Source organism: Pagrus pagrus (assembly GCF_965226575.1).
Source record: "Pagrus pagrus genome assembly, chromosome: 11".
Classification (NCBI taxonomy): Eukaryota; Metazoa; Chordata; class Actinopteri; order Spariformes; family Sparidae; genus Pagrus; species Pagrus pagrus.
Window position 1 is genome coordinate 10,969,331 of NC_140195.1, and position 13,120 is coordinate 10,982,450.

The window sequence follows — 13,120 nt, forward strand, 5'->3', positions numbered from 1 at the left end:
TTAGTTTTGCAGGTATTCAGTCATAAACCAAAGTTCTGGTGCATTAAAACATTAATCTGATGGTGCTGCAAGAAGAAAGGTCAAGGGATTACAAAATTCATCCTGAGGGAATTTCACAGCAGTCCAGCAAATAGTTGTTGATGAAACTAAAATCAAAAAAGGTCAACTGCAGATGCCGCTAGAGGAGTAGTACGGGGATTGTCAAACTCAGTCGGCTTTATCCTCTGGGGACCATGAGCAACTGTAGAATATGTCATGGCAATCCATCCAGTAGTTGTTGAGATATTTTAGTCTGGACCAAAGTGGTGCACCAACCAACTGTCGACCTACAGTAGCATCTGAAATTCACATCCATAGAGCAATGAGGCTAAGATGTAACAAAAAAAGAGGATCAGTAAATATCAAACTGCGAATTTAGCAAAAATATTTGCAATGTCACCAAACAAGGTTTGCTTGTGCTGGAACAAAAGAGCTGGGGTTTGTAGGGTAAATACCTTGTGTGAATTCTTAAGGAGGTGAAATCAAACAAAAAGCCAAGAGTTTAAAAACTTGTCAAGATGTGGTACTCAGTAAAACAAAGCGCAAATGTAATGCTGACCTGACTGTTTGCACCCACCGAAATCGCTTTTCCTCCCTCTTCAAACTCTACAGGAGGTCCAAGCATACCTGAAAGGAGTTTATTGTTTCCTACTTTTCTTCCTGGCTTGATAGAGCTAATGTAATGTGTGTGTTTGAATTGAGCATATTTGTGTTGAAGTTGTATGCATGCCAAGAAAAGGACCTCAGCAGCGCACGAGAACTTTGAAAGAACACATAACAAAAAAACATAACCTAGAACAAACTATGCTTGAACACATATACAGCAGTGCACATCCTGTAAAGATGATGTGTTTGCGGGACTTAATGTAGGCACACATTTGTTTTCACAGCTTGAATTTATTTAGCCCACAGCCCAGAGTTCGGTGCAGGTCCATATGGGCAGTAATGTGGTTTCCTAGTGACTGAGCTCTGGATCTGGATTGTGATCCTTAAATACTTGCATCCCTGCGTTTCACCATCCTGCGGTTTCTCTGGCGGCTGGGTTAAAGAAAAACAAGATGGAGTTCTGTTTTTCTGGCTTAGTTTTTTCTTCTCTTTGTTCAGGGATAAAGCAGAAATGCGACCAAACAAAACCCCAAACAATGAGCATATACAAAGGCAACAACACAGCACATGCGCTTTACTGATCCTTTGTTTGCTGCTTGTGTAGGACAAGTAATTTCTCTTTGTGCCTGGGTATGCATGTGAATGTTTGTTTCTGATTGAGTGTGTGTGCTCGTGAGCGTATGTCTCCGCAGGAGAGAGTTGAAAAAGATGAAGGGGCAGGCTAGTCAGTGCAGTGCTGGTGTTGGCCGGGCGGTGGGGTGGTAGATGCCAAAAGGCTTCATTAGACTCGAGGGAAGAGGCCGTGAACAGCAGTTCTCCGGGAAGTCTATCAGACCTAAACACAAACACAGACGTGCCTCTAATCCTGGTTGAACCCTACACTTTGCCTCTCTCGCTTCTTTTCCTTTCTTTCTGTTGCTTTTTCTTGTTCTCACTCACACGCACACGTCTTTGCCCCCCCCCCCGCCTCAAATTCTCCAATGCAATCATCCACAGCTCCAGCTCGCTTGTACAGTATGTTGCTTTTTGTTTTCTCCTTTTCTTTCAGATCTTTTTTTCCCCCTTTTTTTGTCTGTCTTTCTGGTGTTTTTGTTGTTGCTGTCTCTGTCAGTGAAGCGGAGCAGTCATTAATCACTGGTAAACGTACGCAGAGGAGATGGCAGACACCTCAGGGGGGGAGTTCTCTCATTCTGCTCAGAAAACGCTTTTCACAACGTGCTCCGCGGAGAGAGATGTAGAAATTGGAGCACAGGTGCTGCAGTGAGTACCATAAACATAACCAGATGCACTGCAACACACATCAAATCGGATACAAATGTCAGTATTTTGTGCACTGTTTAACATTCAGGCTCCCTGTTATTAGACATATTTCCTCAAGCTACTACCAGGAAATAAATGCCTGCAACAAAATACTGATACACATGAGTTGTCGATTATAGTGCAACATATCAAATGAGCCTCTTTCTCTACATATCAGTCAATAGAGGGCTTTTGACAAGCACCCATTTATTTGGCTTATTGCTCTCACAGCTGCTGTTTCTCTCAATGGTATTCCTGTCAATATAATGTCCTGAGATTATTGAGGGACGCAGCCGCGCTTTATCGAAATATCTGGCTTCTCCGTCTCAAGGACAGCCGGTAGACAGAAAAATTTTCATCCAAAGAAATATTATCCAATAAAACAACAGTTTAGCTGAAAATTGCAGTCATTTTCACATCCCTTATTCTAGTTCTCAGACTAAATGTTTTCTCTCTCAAAATAATATCTCCTTTAGATATATACTAAATTATTCCAGAGAGCAGACCTGGGTTAGAAGTGAATCAACAACAGGTTTGAAGAGAGAGGCTGAAAAGACAGATGACAAGGACAAAAGTGATGCAATGGGAGAACAATTAGAAGAAAAGAGATGGCGAGAAAAAGGGTAAAACACAACTAATGTTTTGAGAAAGTGTTTCTTTACCTTCTGTAGGTGTTTAGAGACACCTCAGTCAGTTGCATGTGAGGGAAAAGCTAATTAGTAACGCTTAAAACGAGAACAGCATTAGCATGTAGCATTCTCCTTAGCAACTGAAGTATCTGGGGAGTTAAAACGTAGAAAACAAAACAGCCAAAAACAAACATGAAATAGCTCCATACAGATTGTCAAGCATAATCCAAGTCTGCAGAAGGCCCAAGATCCCCAAATTGATTCGAGAAGACATTATTTACTCCCATGATGCACAGTTGAGCTTTTGCACCCACTTCAGACAGTGTGTGCGCTGAGGCTTTTAGCTTAGCAGCTGCGGGGAAGATCACGGCTCAAAAAAAGTTGTTTTGAAGAATGCTGCAACGCTGTTTTTCTGTGAAGCCCCGGAAAAGTTTTGTGGACTACGAAACTGCACTTGACTATTCGTCCTCACGAGGTTGAGTAGAATGACCGAAATGTAACTTTCTTATCCGTTAATGCTAAGCTACGTTAGTCATCTTTGGCTGCAGCTTCGTTGATGACAGTGGTATCCATCTTCTCATCTAACTCTCAGTAATGAAGAAAATAAGGATATTTCCCCAAATTTAGACTAATCCATTAAAAACATCTGATGCTTACCAATCAACAGTCTGATAATGTGTACATTTCAGATACTGTACAGCATATAAAACCTCTCTTTTCAGTGTGGCACAACCATCTCACCCACACCAGCAACTCTGACCGATCAAAACCACATCTTTCACTCTTTCTATTATTTTCTCACAGAGTCAGCGAACAGTACAATAAAACAGGCATTTTACTGGACAAACATTTATTCACACCCCATCTGGCTCCTTGGCTAAACTGTTGTTTCATCAGGGTTTTGTTCATTTTTCTGCTGACGGCTGTTCTAATAGGGGGTTAAGGGAGTTGGGCGGTGGCGGTGGGGGTGGTTACGTTGAGTCTTTATTTACCCGAGCAGAAGAAATCAATGCCTCTCTGCCGTAGGAGAAGTGTGTGGATCAATGGAAGGTTTCAAAAAGCCTCTGTGAAAAATCAATGTCCCTTACATGCTATTGATGGCTGTTTGGCCGCAGAAGAAAGAGAACGACAATGAACACCTGTTTATTGTGAAAAATTACTCCCCCCACTCTTTGTTTTAGTCTTTCTGGAACTCTTCCTCTCTTTGCTTTGTTCTAGTTTTGTATTCATGGTTCCTATCCATTGCTCACTTTGCTAGGTTTTTATTTAGTCTTTTTCTTTAAAGTTAAGCACCACTTATACCCTTCAAATGAAAGCAGTGAGTTGCATGTACTCTACTACTTTCATGTACTTAAAGTTACAATATGTAACATTTCTGCATTAAGATGGCTTAAAATGACCAGGCCTTTGTCATGGAGAGGTCCTGCACCTGTGCCCCATTGGACCCCAAAAAATTGTGTAGTAGTTAATAGCAAGGTTTTTCATTCTCGTTTGAATTGTGTCATGAATTACACACGTTTGTCAATTTTAAAGATCATTTTTCAACTCGAGAAAAGCTACAGTTTGTAGTAAAAGATTGTAAAATATCATTTAGTTTTGTATGAAACCTCTCAGTGAACTTCATCGTCTCTGTATGTCACCAGCAACAACATGGCCACCACCTCAGCATAGAAAAAGTATTTAAAAAGATGAATATCATAACAAGTCTGGCCACATTGACAACTGCAGTTATGTGAAAAGAGAGTTAGTCAGTTGTGTAAACTAGCTAATATACGGGACCAGCTCTATAAGGTTTGCTGTGGCAACGGTGGCGCATGAAAATGCAGTGGCCCCTAGCTTCTCCAAATTATGCTACATTTTGTCATTTCTTTGGCTTTATTGCTGAAACACATACTGTACTGCCTATAGCAGAAATATTTTTATCAGCATTGGAGAACAAGGCGGGTGTTTTGGGTTAAGAGCTGCGGACTTTGAGACCATCACAACCCATGACGTCTTTCAACCATCCAACCTGACCAGCTGGACTGCCCTGGGGAGGAAGTGAGTCGGAATAAGAGCCATGCTTGGATTAAGGTAAAATCCGAGACTGTGCCCATAGAGACCTGTTTCTACCACAACATCTCAGATCGAGCTGTTGAATTCAAGCAACATTTTTGACTAAACTCTATTTATTGGAGTAGTTTTAATGCAGCATACTTTTCACTCTTCAATGTCAAGATGTTATCTTTACATTTAGATACATTAATTTCACTACTTATGCACTCATTAATACATTTATAGGCATGATAAGAGGCTGCTGGTCTGCTGATCCCAGCACTGCTGGCACTCTGTTTTTTCTATCCCAGTCGTGGCTACTCGTGACTCATATCAGAATAAATTATTTTGGTACAGAGGGAGATTTAGATGAGACAAAAAATTGTTGGCCTCCCTTTTTTGTTTTTCCACTGTTGGGAGTATGGCCTTCAAACAGCGTGAACAGCTAATATTAGCAGAATGCAGCGCAGAGGGCAGCAAGCTGCAGTTGTGAAAGTTGTTTGGACATGAGAGAACTGTCAGCAGGAGATGTGTCTGTTGTGTTAATCATATTGTCACAACTACAGCCAGACCTTGACATTCATCTACTTATCTTCTCTGTTTTCCTGTCATATACCAAAGAACCTTAAAAAGAAGGAAGGTCATTTCATCACCGAATCTCACTTTGGGGCCAGACTGTGGTGACAGCCGTATTGAAGCTCTCTGGCTCTCTGAAGTGTGGTCTTTCATTTTCTGGAGGCATTTCTTCATCAAAAGTTATACGATGCAGATATGTTGACTTCATTACAGCTGTCAATGGGGTCTGGCCCCAAAGAAAGATTTTGTGAAATGATGACCCTTCCTTCCTATTTAAATTTACACATTCAGGGACTCCCTCCTGCCCAGTAGTAACCCCTTCCCCCCCTGTCCAAACACATGACCAAAGCCGCCCATTTCTTCACCTGCTACCCTTCTTCATGATTAGTCAAGCAGTATATCTTCTACACTGGACCATCTCCACTCTGTCTTTGCCCGAGTGTAGTGTGTATATTCCTACAAGAAGATTGAAAATATATTAATCTACAAAAGGTGGACCCTGCAGAAAAAGGGAACAGTAGATACTTTTGGTATTGGTATGTATTTTATGACTACTTTTATTCTGCTTGATTACGAACAGTACTTTAACTTGCGTACAGTTTTTGGCTACTATACCTACCTCTGATTGTAAGAAAGCAGAGCACTGCTGTCCATCATCTGGAAAGACAAATGAGGTGGAACCAGTGTTGCTAACATCAGGCTACATTCAGTACAACTATTTGACACTTGAGGCTGATAGGGTTTAATGTTAAGCCACAGAGTTACACGATGCGCACTACACCTTGATGTACAGTGGAAGAGTCTGAAGTGTGAGAGCAATTATTTCAGCACTGCTATTTAAAAAAAAGCAGTCAATAACATCTCACTGAGCTTTGACACTGTCTTGGCTTTAAGGAGCAATGGGAGTACAGTTCTGCCAACACTTCACCTAAGCGTCAACATTTCCCTCGAGCCATGTCAGGCTGCAAGCTCAGAGGCCAGTCAGTAGGGCCTCTGTCCTGACACCTGCCCGATCCTGTGCTGGCCTGATCAAAGTGACAGTGCTGCAGACCTGGGGAGATGCAGGTGAGGGCTGCTGTCACCCCACCTGTCCAACTGATGGCAACTTGGTCAGGGCAGGGAGAAAAGCGGCGGGATGGTGGGGAAGGCCGCTGTCTGCGTGTCACTCAGTGCTGCGCTGGATGACAGAACAGCCCATTAGGAAAGGGACTGACTTCACAGGCCATTAGAGGAGGCATCACACAGCCACAGCACACAGAGCACTGAGTAATGGCACAGTTGGAGAGAGATAGGGGAGGGAATGTGAGACAGAAAGACTGCGAACTCTTTTTTCCAACATGTTAAAAAAAAATTGGAAATTGTGATTAACATATTAAATGTCAGAGACTGAAAAAAACTGTTCTGTTTGCTTGACAAAATTAAAGTTCTTGGTTTTGATTGAGTAACATGAAGCAGATGCACAAAAGCCCCAATTCTCAACAGGGGACCAAAGAGGTCATAAAAGTGGAATAAACACATAAACAATACATATGGCAAAATCATTCCCATGCCATCCAACCCCCAGAGCTGTCTCCTTGTTAAAATCTTTGGTTCTCAGTATGGCCCTGCCTGCCCTCCAGTCATCATTAAAGAGAAAGACGGGAGCCTGAGAGCCCAACGGAGGCATCAGCACGCATCACTTCTCCTCTGCTCTGAACGCTACACTCTCAGCAATCCACCAGCCCCTGACGGACCTATTTACTGCACAAAGTGGATTGTGTTTGGCTGCACAATATACCTCCAAATGTTCCTTTGATACCCCCCTCTCTCTCTGCCCGCCCCATCCCCTCAGTCTCTCTCTGGTTCTAACCAGCTCATGGAATCAGCAGAACTGTTTGGCCAGTTTATGGCTGGTGTAGCACTACTGAAGGGCTGAGCGAGCTCAGATGAGAGTGCCACATCATGCCAGGCTGATGGGACACACTCCAACTCCAAAACAAAGACTTACAACTCTCCTCTTTGACTTGATGTTTTTCTTTCACTATATAAAAAAAAGAGGAGAATCAAAAAAGTTTCCTTCAAGCAGATCCTGAGGCTTTCCCCTCGGGATTGGATGAAACCCGGCAGGAAAACAAAGAACAGAAACAAAAGGAAAAAGTGCTTCTTTTGCACAATTTAAGACCCAAAAGAGATAAACTGTGAGAGGTTTGTAAACAGCAAGGAAAAGCTGATGGCTAGATATCCCAGATAAAGAGAGGAGGAAAGTGGGAGCAGGGAATGAGACAGCGGACTCCTGGAATGATGTTTTTTTGATGAATTACAGCACGCACAACAAGCTCAGAGTCTAGAGATTTGCTACGAGAGAGGCAAACTGCGCATTCTGTTGTGACAGAATCTCTGAATTTTAAACACTCTGCAGCTCGAGCTTTGCACAACAACACATTTACACAAACATTTATTTATTCATGTTTTTTTGTCAGACAGCTTTGTACAGGCTCGACCTTCAACCATGTTGTGTTGATATTTTGTACTTATCAAAACTAGCAGTTTTGCAGAAATGAAATTTGCAGTGATAGGAGTCAGTTGTTGCCACATTCTAATGTTGAATGCTAAATGAGGAGAGGTTTATGGAATAATGATGAGGGAACAACAGCTGAGGTGTCGCTTAGTTCTTTAGGCATGGATGCCGGTTATTGTCCATGTTATTACCTCTGATCTATTTAAGTTTAAACTATCAAGATGTTATTGGGCAAGGCGGATGAACCACATTGTTCTTTTGGGCCTGGGAAGCTTTTCTAACGTTCTCCTTATATCCCACAGGAGGCTCAGAGTTATGGCTTCAGTAAAGATTCTGTGACAAATTGTATTGTTATAAAGGAGCTAGAGAAATAGTATTGAACTTCGGGCAACCTTTCTGAAATGGCCTGATAAAGGAAAGAAAGGATGCATGAAGGAGCAGAAATAATCATTCGATTCACTGTGAACCCAATGGACCTCTCGATGTGGGAGGGTTTAGCTGCTTAGCTGTTTTGGAGCCCGCTCTGTGTCTGAAGGGAAAACGTCTCAGGGCCAATCAGGGCTGTTTAAATACCTTAAGATTTTGTGGCTATAATTACATCGGGGGATCACAACATAATCATCTGCGAGGACGAGGAGAACAAACCAGTTATGTTAATGTATTTCTGTTCTTTATCACTAATCATCACACACCCACAATCAGCGTTAGCCATGAAGTGCCCTCAAGAAATCCCAGCTGTGAATTCAGAACGAATCAGTGATGCGGCCCATCAAATCTGTCACTTACGCTGACGAGCATCTGAGGGAATGGTCCTCGAGAATTTTCTGCCACGTTGATTGGTGGGATCACCCAGTCCCTCTTCTGTCTCCGTAGACCCTTGGAGCTGTTCAGGCGGGACCCTGAGAACATGATGACAGGAGGTGGTGCTTGGAAGGCCTCCTTCCCCTCTTTTCTCTCTGCAACTTTCCCCTCTTCCTTTGTGACCTTTAAGACAACACAAGGCTTTATTTAGTAGGCTGTTAATGATAACAGTAACTGATGTGATGGCCAAGGGTTTTATATGTCAGAGAACAAACTCACAGGACAACAAGACAAGTTTAGTAGTCATCAGGTCAAAAAAGACATTTTGTTTAAAATCTTTTTGGGGTGAAGACGAGTATGATGTATTTTCTCATACTGTGAGCAGGTAGCACTGTGTAAGCCACCTGGCAACATCAAGTATGTGTACTTTAATTGGGCGGCAGCAGGGCACATCTCCACCACTGTGGTTACCAGGTACATCTGATCCTACTAACAACCTGCACATACATGCTATCTACATTCTCTAATCTTATTAGCAGATTAAGCTTTCTAATATCATATCAACACACACTAAATAATCAAAATGAAGCTTGTGGTGCTCTTTTAAGACCATTTTTTTAATTGATATGGTTGTTCAGAGAAATAAAATACAGGTAAAATTGACTCCTGCCTCATTTTTCATGATGTGGTTTCTTTGGTTGCCATAGTCAATGGTTTCCTTGGCAGCAAGTTCTGGTGGCACCATCTCTTTGTTATCTGAAAGTATTTCCCTAAATAACTTTTTAACAATAACTGTAGTGAGGAAAGTGTGTAAGGCGGCTTGTCCCCATCATGAAATGCAGCCGGGGGCAGTCTTCCTTTTGTCACTGTGGGGCTGCTCTTGCAACAACATTATATCTATTATTTAACCTGCAGTGCTTCGGCCATTGCTATAGTCGAAGACAATGCAGATGTTGCTATGGAAACCAGGTGCGTTGGATCCACTCACACATTAATACAGTCATTAAATGTACTCACTCACTCACTCACTTGATAGCGATGAGGAAGATCGGCTCATTATACAACAAGTAGCTCCGACCAAGCAATCTGATTGGTCAACTACACATTAAGAATGTGATCAAATCAGCCTGAGAGCGCAACCTTGCTCATCGCCCAAATTATTACTACTCGCCTTTTCCTTGGCAACATTGTAACTACCAGAGCTGGAGTAAAAGCCATTTAGTATTTATTGTCATACACATGGTGCAATTTCTGAAAAAATCCTAGAGTGGAATGTTTCTGAAAAGTTTTTACACAGTGGGCCTGAATAGACTTTAAAAATGTTAAATAATATAAAAGTGTCTGTTAAAGTTTCTTATTCTGAAGGCTAATTGCACCACATGAATACATTTTGATCATATTTTTCCTTCTCAAGGGCGAGCTTTACCATCATTAGAGATGCAGTCAGGACCAAGACACTTCCATAAGCATGACTGAAGAAATTCACACAACGTGTGAACATATAGTATATATGAAATAAGGTTTTATTTTTAATCATATTTTGGCGCTGATAAAGTCTGATGATAAACTCCTAATAAATCCTTGAAATAATAACATAAAAAAGACAGAATGAACATTGATGTAAATAATAAATAGAACATTTTTCTGTACAAAACCCCTTCCTATTTACAACTTTGCTTGCTCATATGTGATTGACAAGCGGACTATTTTCAACAATTTTAAATAAAGTAAATTGGTCCATAACAATTTCCCATTCAGTTATTTGCACACATAGTGTAACTTCCCAAACTATCAGGAGTGAAAATCTCTTAAAAGCATTAAATCTACATTTCTGCAATGCAACATATAAGCAACACACACAGTGTGTTAAATGATGTTGACATCTTATCGAGTTAATCTGTCATTATGTATTAGGCGGGACAGAGCTGTAGAGTGTGAGTGCACACACTCTTTGCATATACGAGTTTGTATGTGTGTGTGTACATGTGCATATATGTGAAAGAGGCCATAAACTATAGACTTTGTCATTTACAACAGGTATAAAAAGTCTATTAACACAGAGCATGTCTGTGGTAGGATTTACAGCATCTTTCCGTAGACAGTGACAGCTGAGCCACAGACACAAGCTTCAATCATACAGTATTCTACCATCACACACTCCTCTCACACACTCCCTGCAGGCAGAGAGAAATGACCACCACAAACCTGTCTTTATGAAAGATGCTCAAATAAGGAACTTGAAAGGAGCACATTTTCAATCTCCTCATGAACATTAACTCACCCATGAGTCAGAGGAGCTACATCAAATGCTGAAGCTATCAGGCATATCACCTATCTAAATTAATGTCCTCGCGTGGAAATGCTGCCAAACACATGAAGGTGAACTAAAGACATTCTGCTTCAATGCAGATGCTTCCAGAGTGGTTAGAAACAAACAAACTAATTTAAAATACAGTGAGAGAGCTTTAATTGTGTACCCATGGGCTAGTTGATGCACCTGAGTGCAGATGATCAGATAAGTACAGCACTCATATCAACGCGTTTATGTCAAGGTTACATACGGTCCACCATCTCAAGGCTTACTCTCTACATACCACATGTTTAGTGTCCCAGGGGCTACATAGATGTGCTGTATGTAAGTGATCTAAAGGTTACATTAAATTGACAACCCGCAGAGTTGTTCTACAGTAAGTTTACCAACATATCTCAGGGTTACAAGCCAGTAAAAACATGTCAAGAATTCAGTCACGAACATCATTGCCGAAGCGATGCATCAATTGCACTCTCTGTCTCAATCACGTTCCCCTGAGCTATCCCTTGCTCCCGTGCTCCCACCTGCCCTTCTCTTGCAGTGTTATTGTTTTTCTCTATCTCTCCTCCCAGTCAGTGTGTCCTGACAGCTTGTCTCAATAACAGTGATTCCTCGAGCACTGGGCTGTGTTAGGCTGATGGTGAACCAGCAGGTAACAGCAGCACGGAGCTTCACCTTCCAAACACTCTAACCACCAGGCCCCAACAAATTCCCAGTTCATGTCTTTGTCATGTCTGCTCCAGGGACACCAGTGGAGAGAACGTTTTCATTAATTCATTCACTCAACGTGTTATTCATAGAGGGTGGTCCAACCAATGATAGCAGTTCACTATCTCTTGCAAAGGTGCTTGCAAACGCAAAACTCAAACCTTTAGAAAAAACATTAAAATGCGGCAAGTCAACCCTAAATATGTATGCATTGCTTAGATCTAAGAATTGCATTGGATGTCCCATATTGGTAGCCACTGCAACTCCTAATGCATTATGTCCATAGAGGCAGGAGATAGTCCCTCCATTAATTTAAATCACAACAAGAATTTTTAAACAGATTTTCAAGCATTTTCTTTGTTAGAAATGCCAGATGTGATTTCTAATTTAGGCAGTTTGTTTCACTTTTCTTGCTAAACAGTACTCTTCGACCCCCCTCAGGATTTGCTCTTGAGGAAATTTCTGCTTGCTGTTCAAGTTTTTTTCAATCAAATCTGCAGTCCTGAATCCAAGTTTTTTTTTAACTATCTGCTCAGTACTGTGTTTGATTTTAATTATGTCTTATTAGGAGTGTTTAGTGTGTTGTGCCATTACAGCAAAGAAAACAGTGAGCAGAAGGTGGAAACTATATGTGCATGCTCTACGTGTATGTGTTCCCTTTGCGTGTGCTCGGTGTGTATGCGTGGGAGGGTGTTCATGTCAGAGTACAGGAAGATCTGGGCTTGTGAATTCTGGAGCAAAAGAGAAAGAGGTTCAATCACCATGCATTTACATATAAAGAGGCTGGTGTTTTTAATACCTCTTCCAATTTTTCATTTTATATTACTTCTGTGCAGTATGTAGCCTTACTGTTCCTCCCCAGCAGTTGACATTTGAGAATAAAAATAAAATACAACACAGGAGCAGGCTGCGATGTTGGAAGATGGGAATGGCTTCTGGCACATATTGAAAGTTGAGGGTCCTGTACAATGCAGTCTATAAAAAGTGTTTTCTCTTTGTCTACCTCTGTTTGTTCTTGCCTGGTCAAGATCCCTCAGAGGGTTGGCTTGTATCTGCCAGCGGAAACAATGCTTTCAAGGCTGACTTCATTAGATGGACGCCCAGGAGAAAAGCTTTTAAGGTTGCTTTAAAGGAAATACGTCAAGCAAACTGGCATATGGTGTGTATGTGTTTGTGTGGGTGGACGGGGGTGTGGGGTGTGGAGGGGTATGGGCTAAGGTGTCATGTTCAGTTTCATCAACCAAGCTTTAGATTTCAAACATCATGTACTGTGCAATTCAGGGCACTTTCACTAACTGTGCAGAAGGAGAGGCAGTTACATAAGTAAAGGCATGTTAACGAAGAGGAGAACATATTTTATCATTAAGCTGCGTTAAAGACAAGATTAGCTGATCCAGCTGGGTACGAAGGGTGGAAAAATCATGATTCTAACACCTACAGAGTTTGGACTGAAATGGTTGCAATTTGAAATGTTATACTTTTTGGCCACTTGGGGGCAGCAGAAACCAGTTGTTAACAACAATGTCATATCATCAGTTTTAAAGCTAGATTTGGTGATTTAGTTTAGAAATATATATACAGGAAATATGTAATATGTGCACTCTCCCTATCCACTCATTG

General features: G+C 41.5%; 1 protein-coding gene across 2 annotated transcripts in view; it reads right to left on the reverse strand.

Annotated features, from left to right (window-relative positions):
* The window catches only part of LOC311264785 (cadherin-4-like), a 245,464-nt gene that overhangs the window by 53,989 nt on the left and 178,355 nt on the right, over positions 1–13,120 (reverse strand). For both annotated transcript variants that reach the window (XM_084365887.1, XM_084365886.1), the window contains one exon: positions 8,467–8,664. In XM_084365887.1, the coding sequence (XP_084222013.1) occupies positions 8,467–8,664 (198 nt within the window). The remainder of the gene's footprint in view (positions 1–8,466; positions 8,665–13,120) is intronic.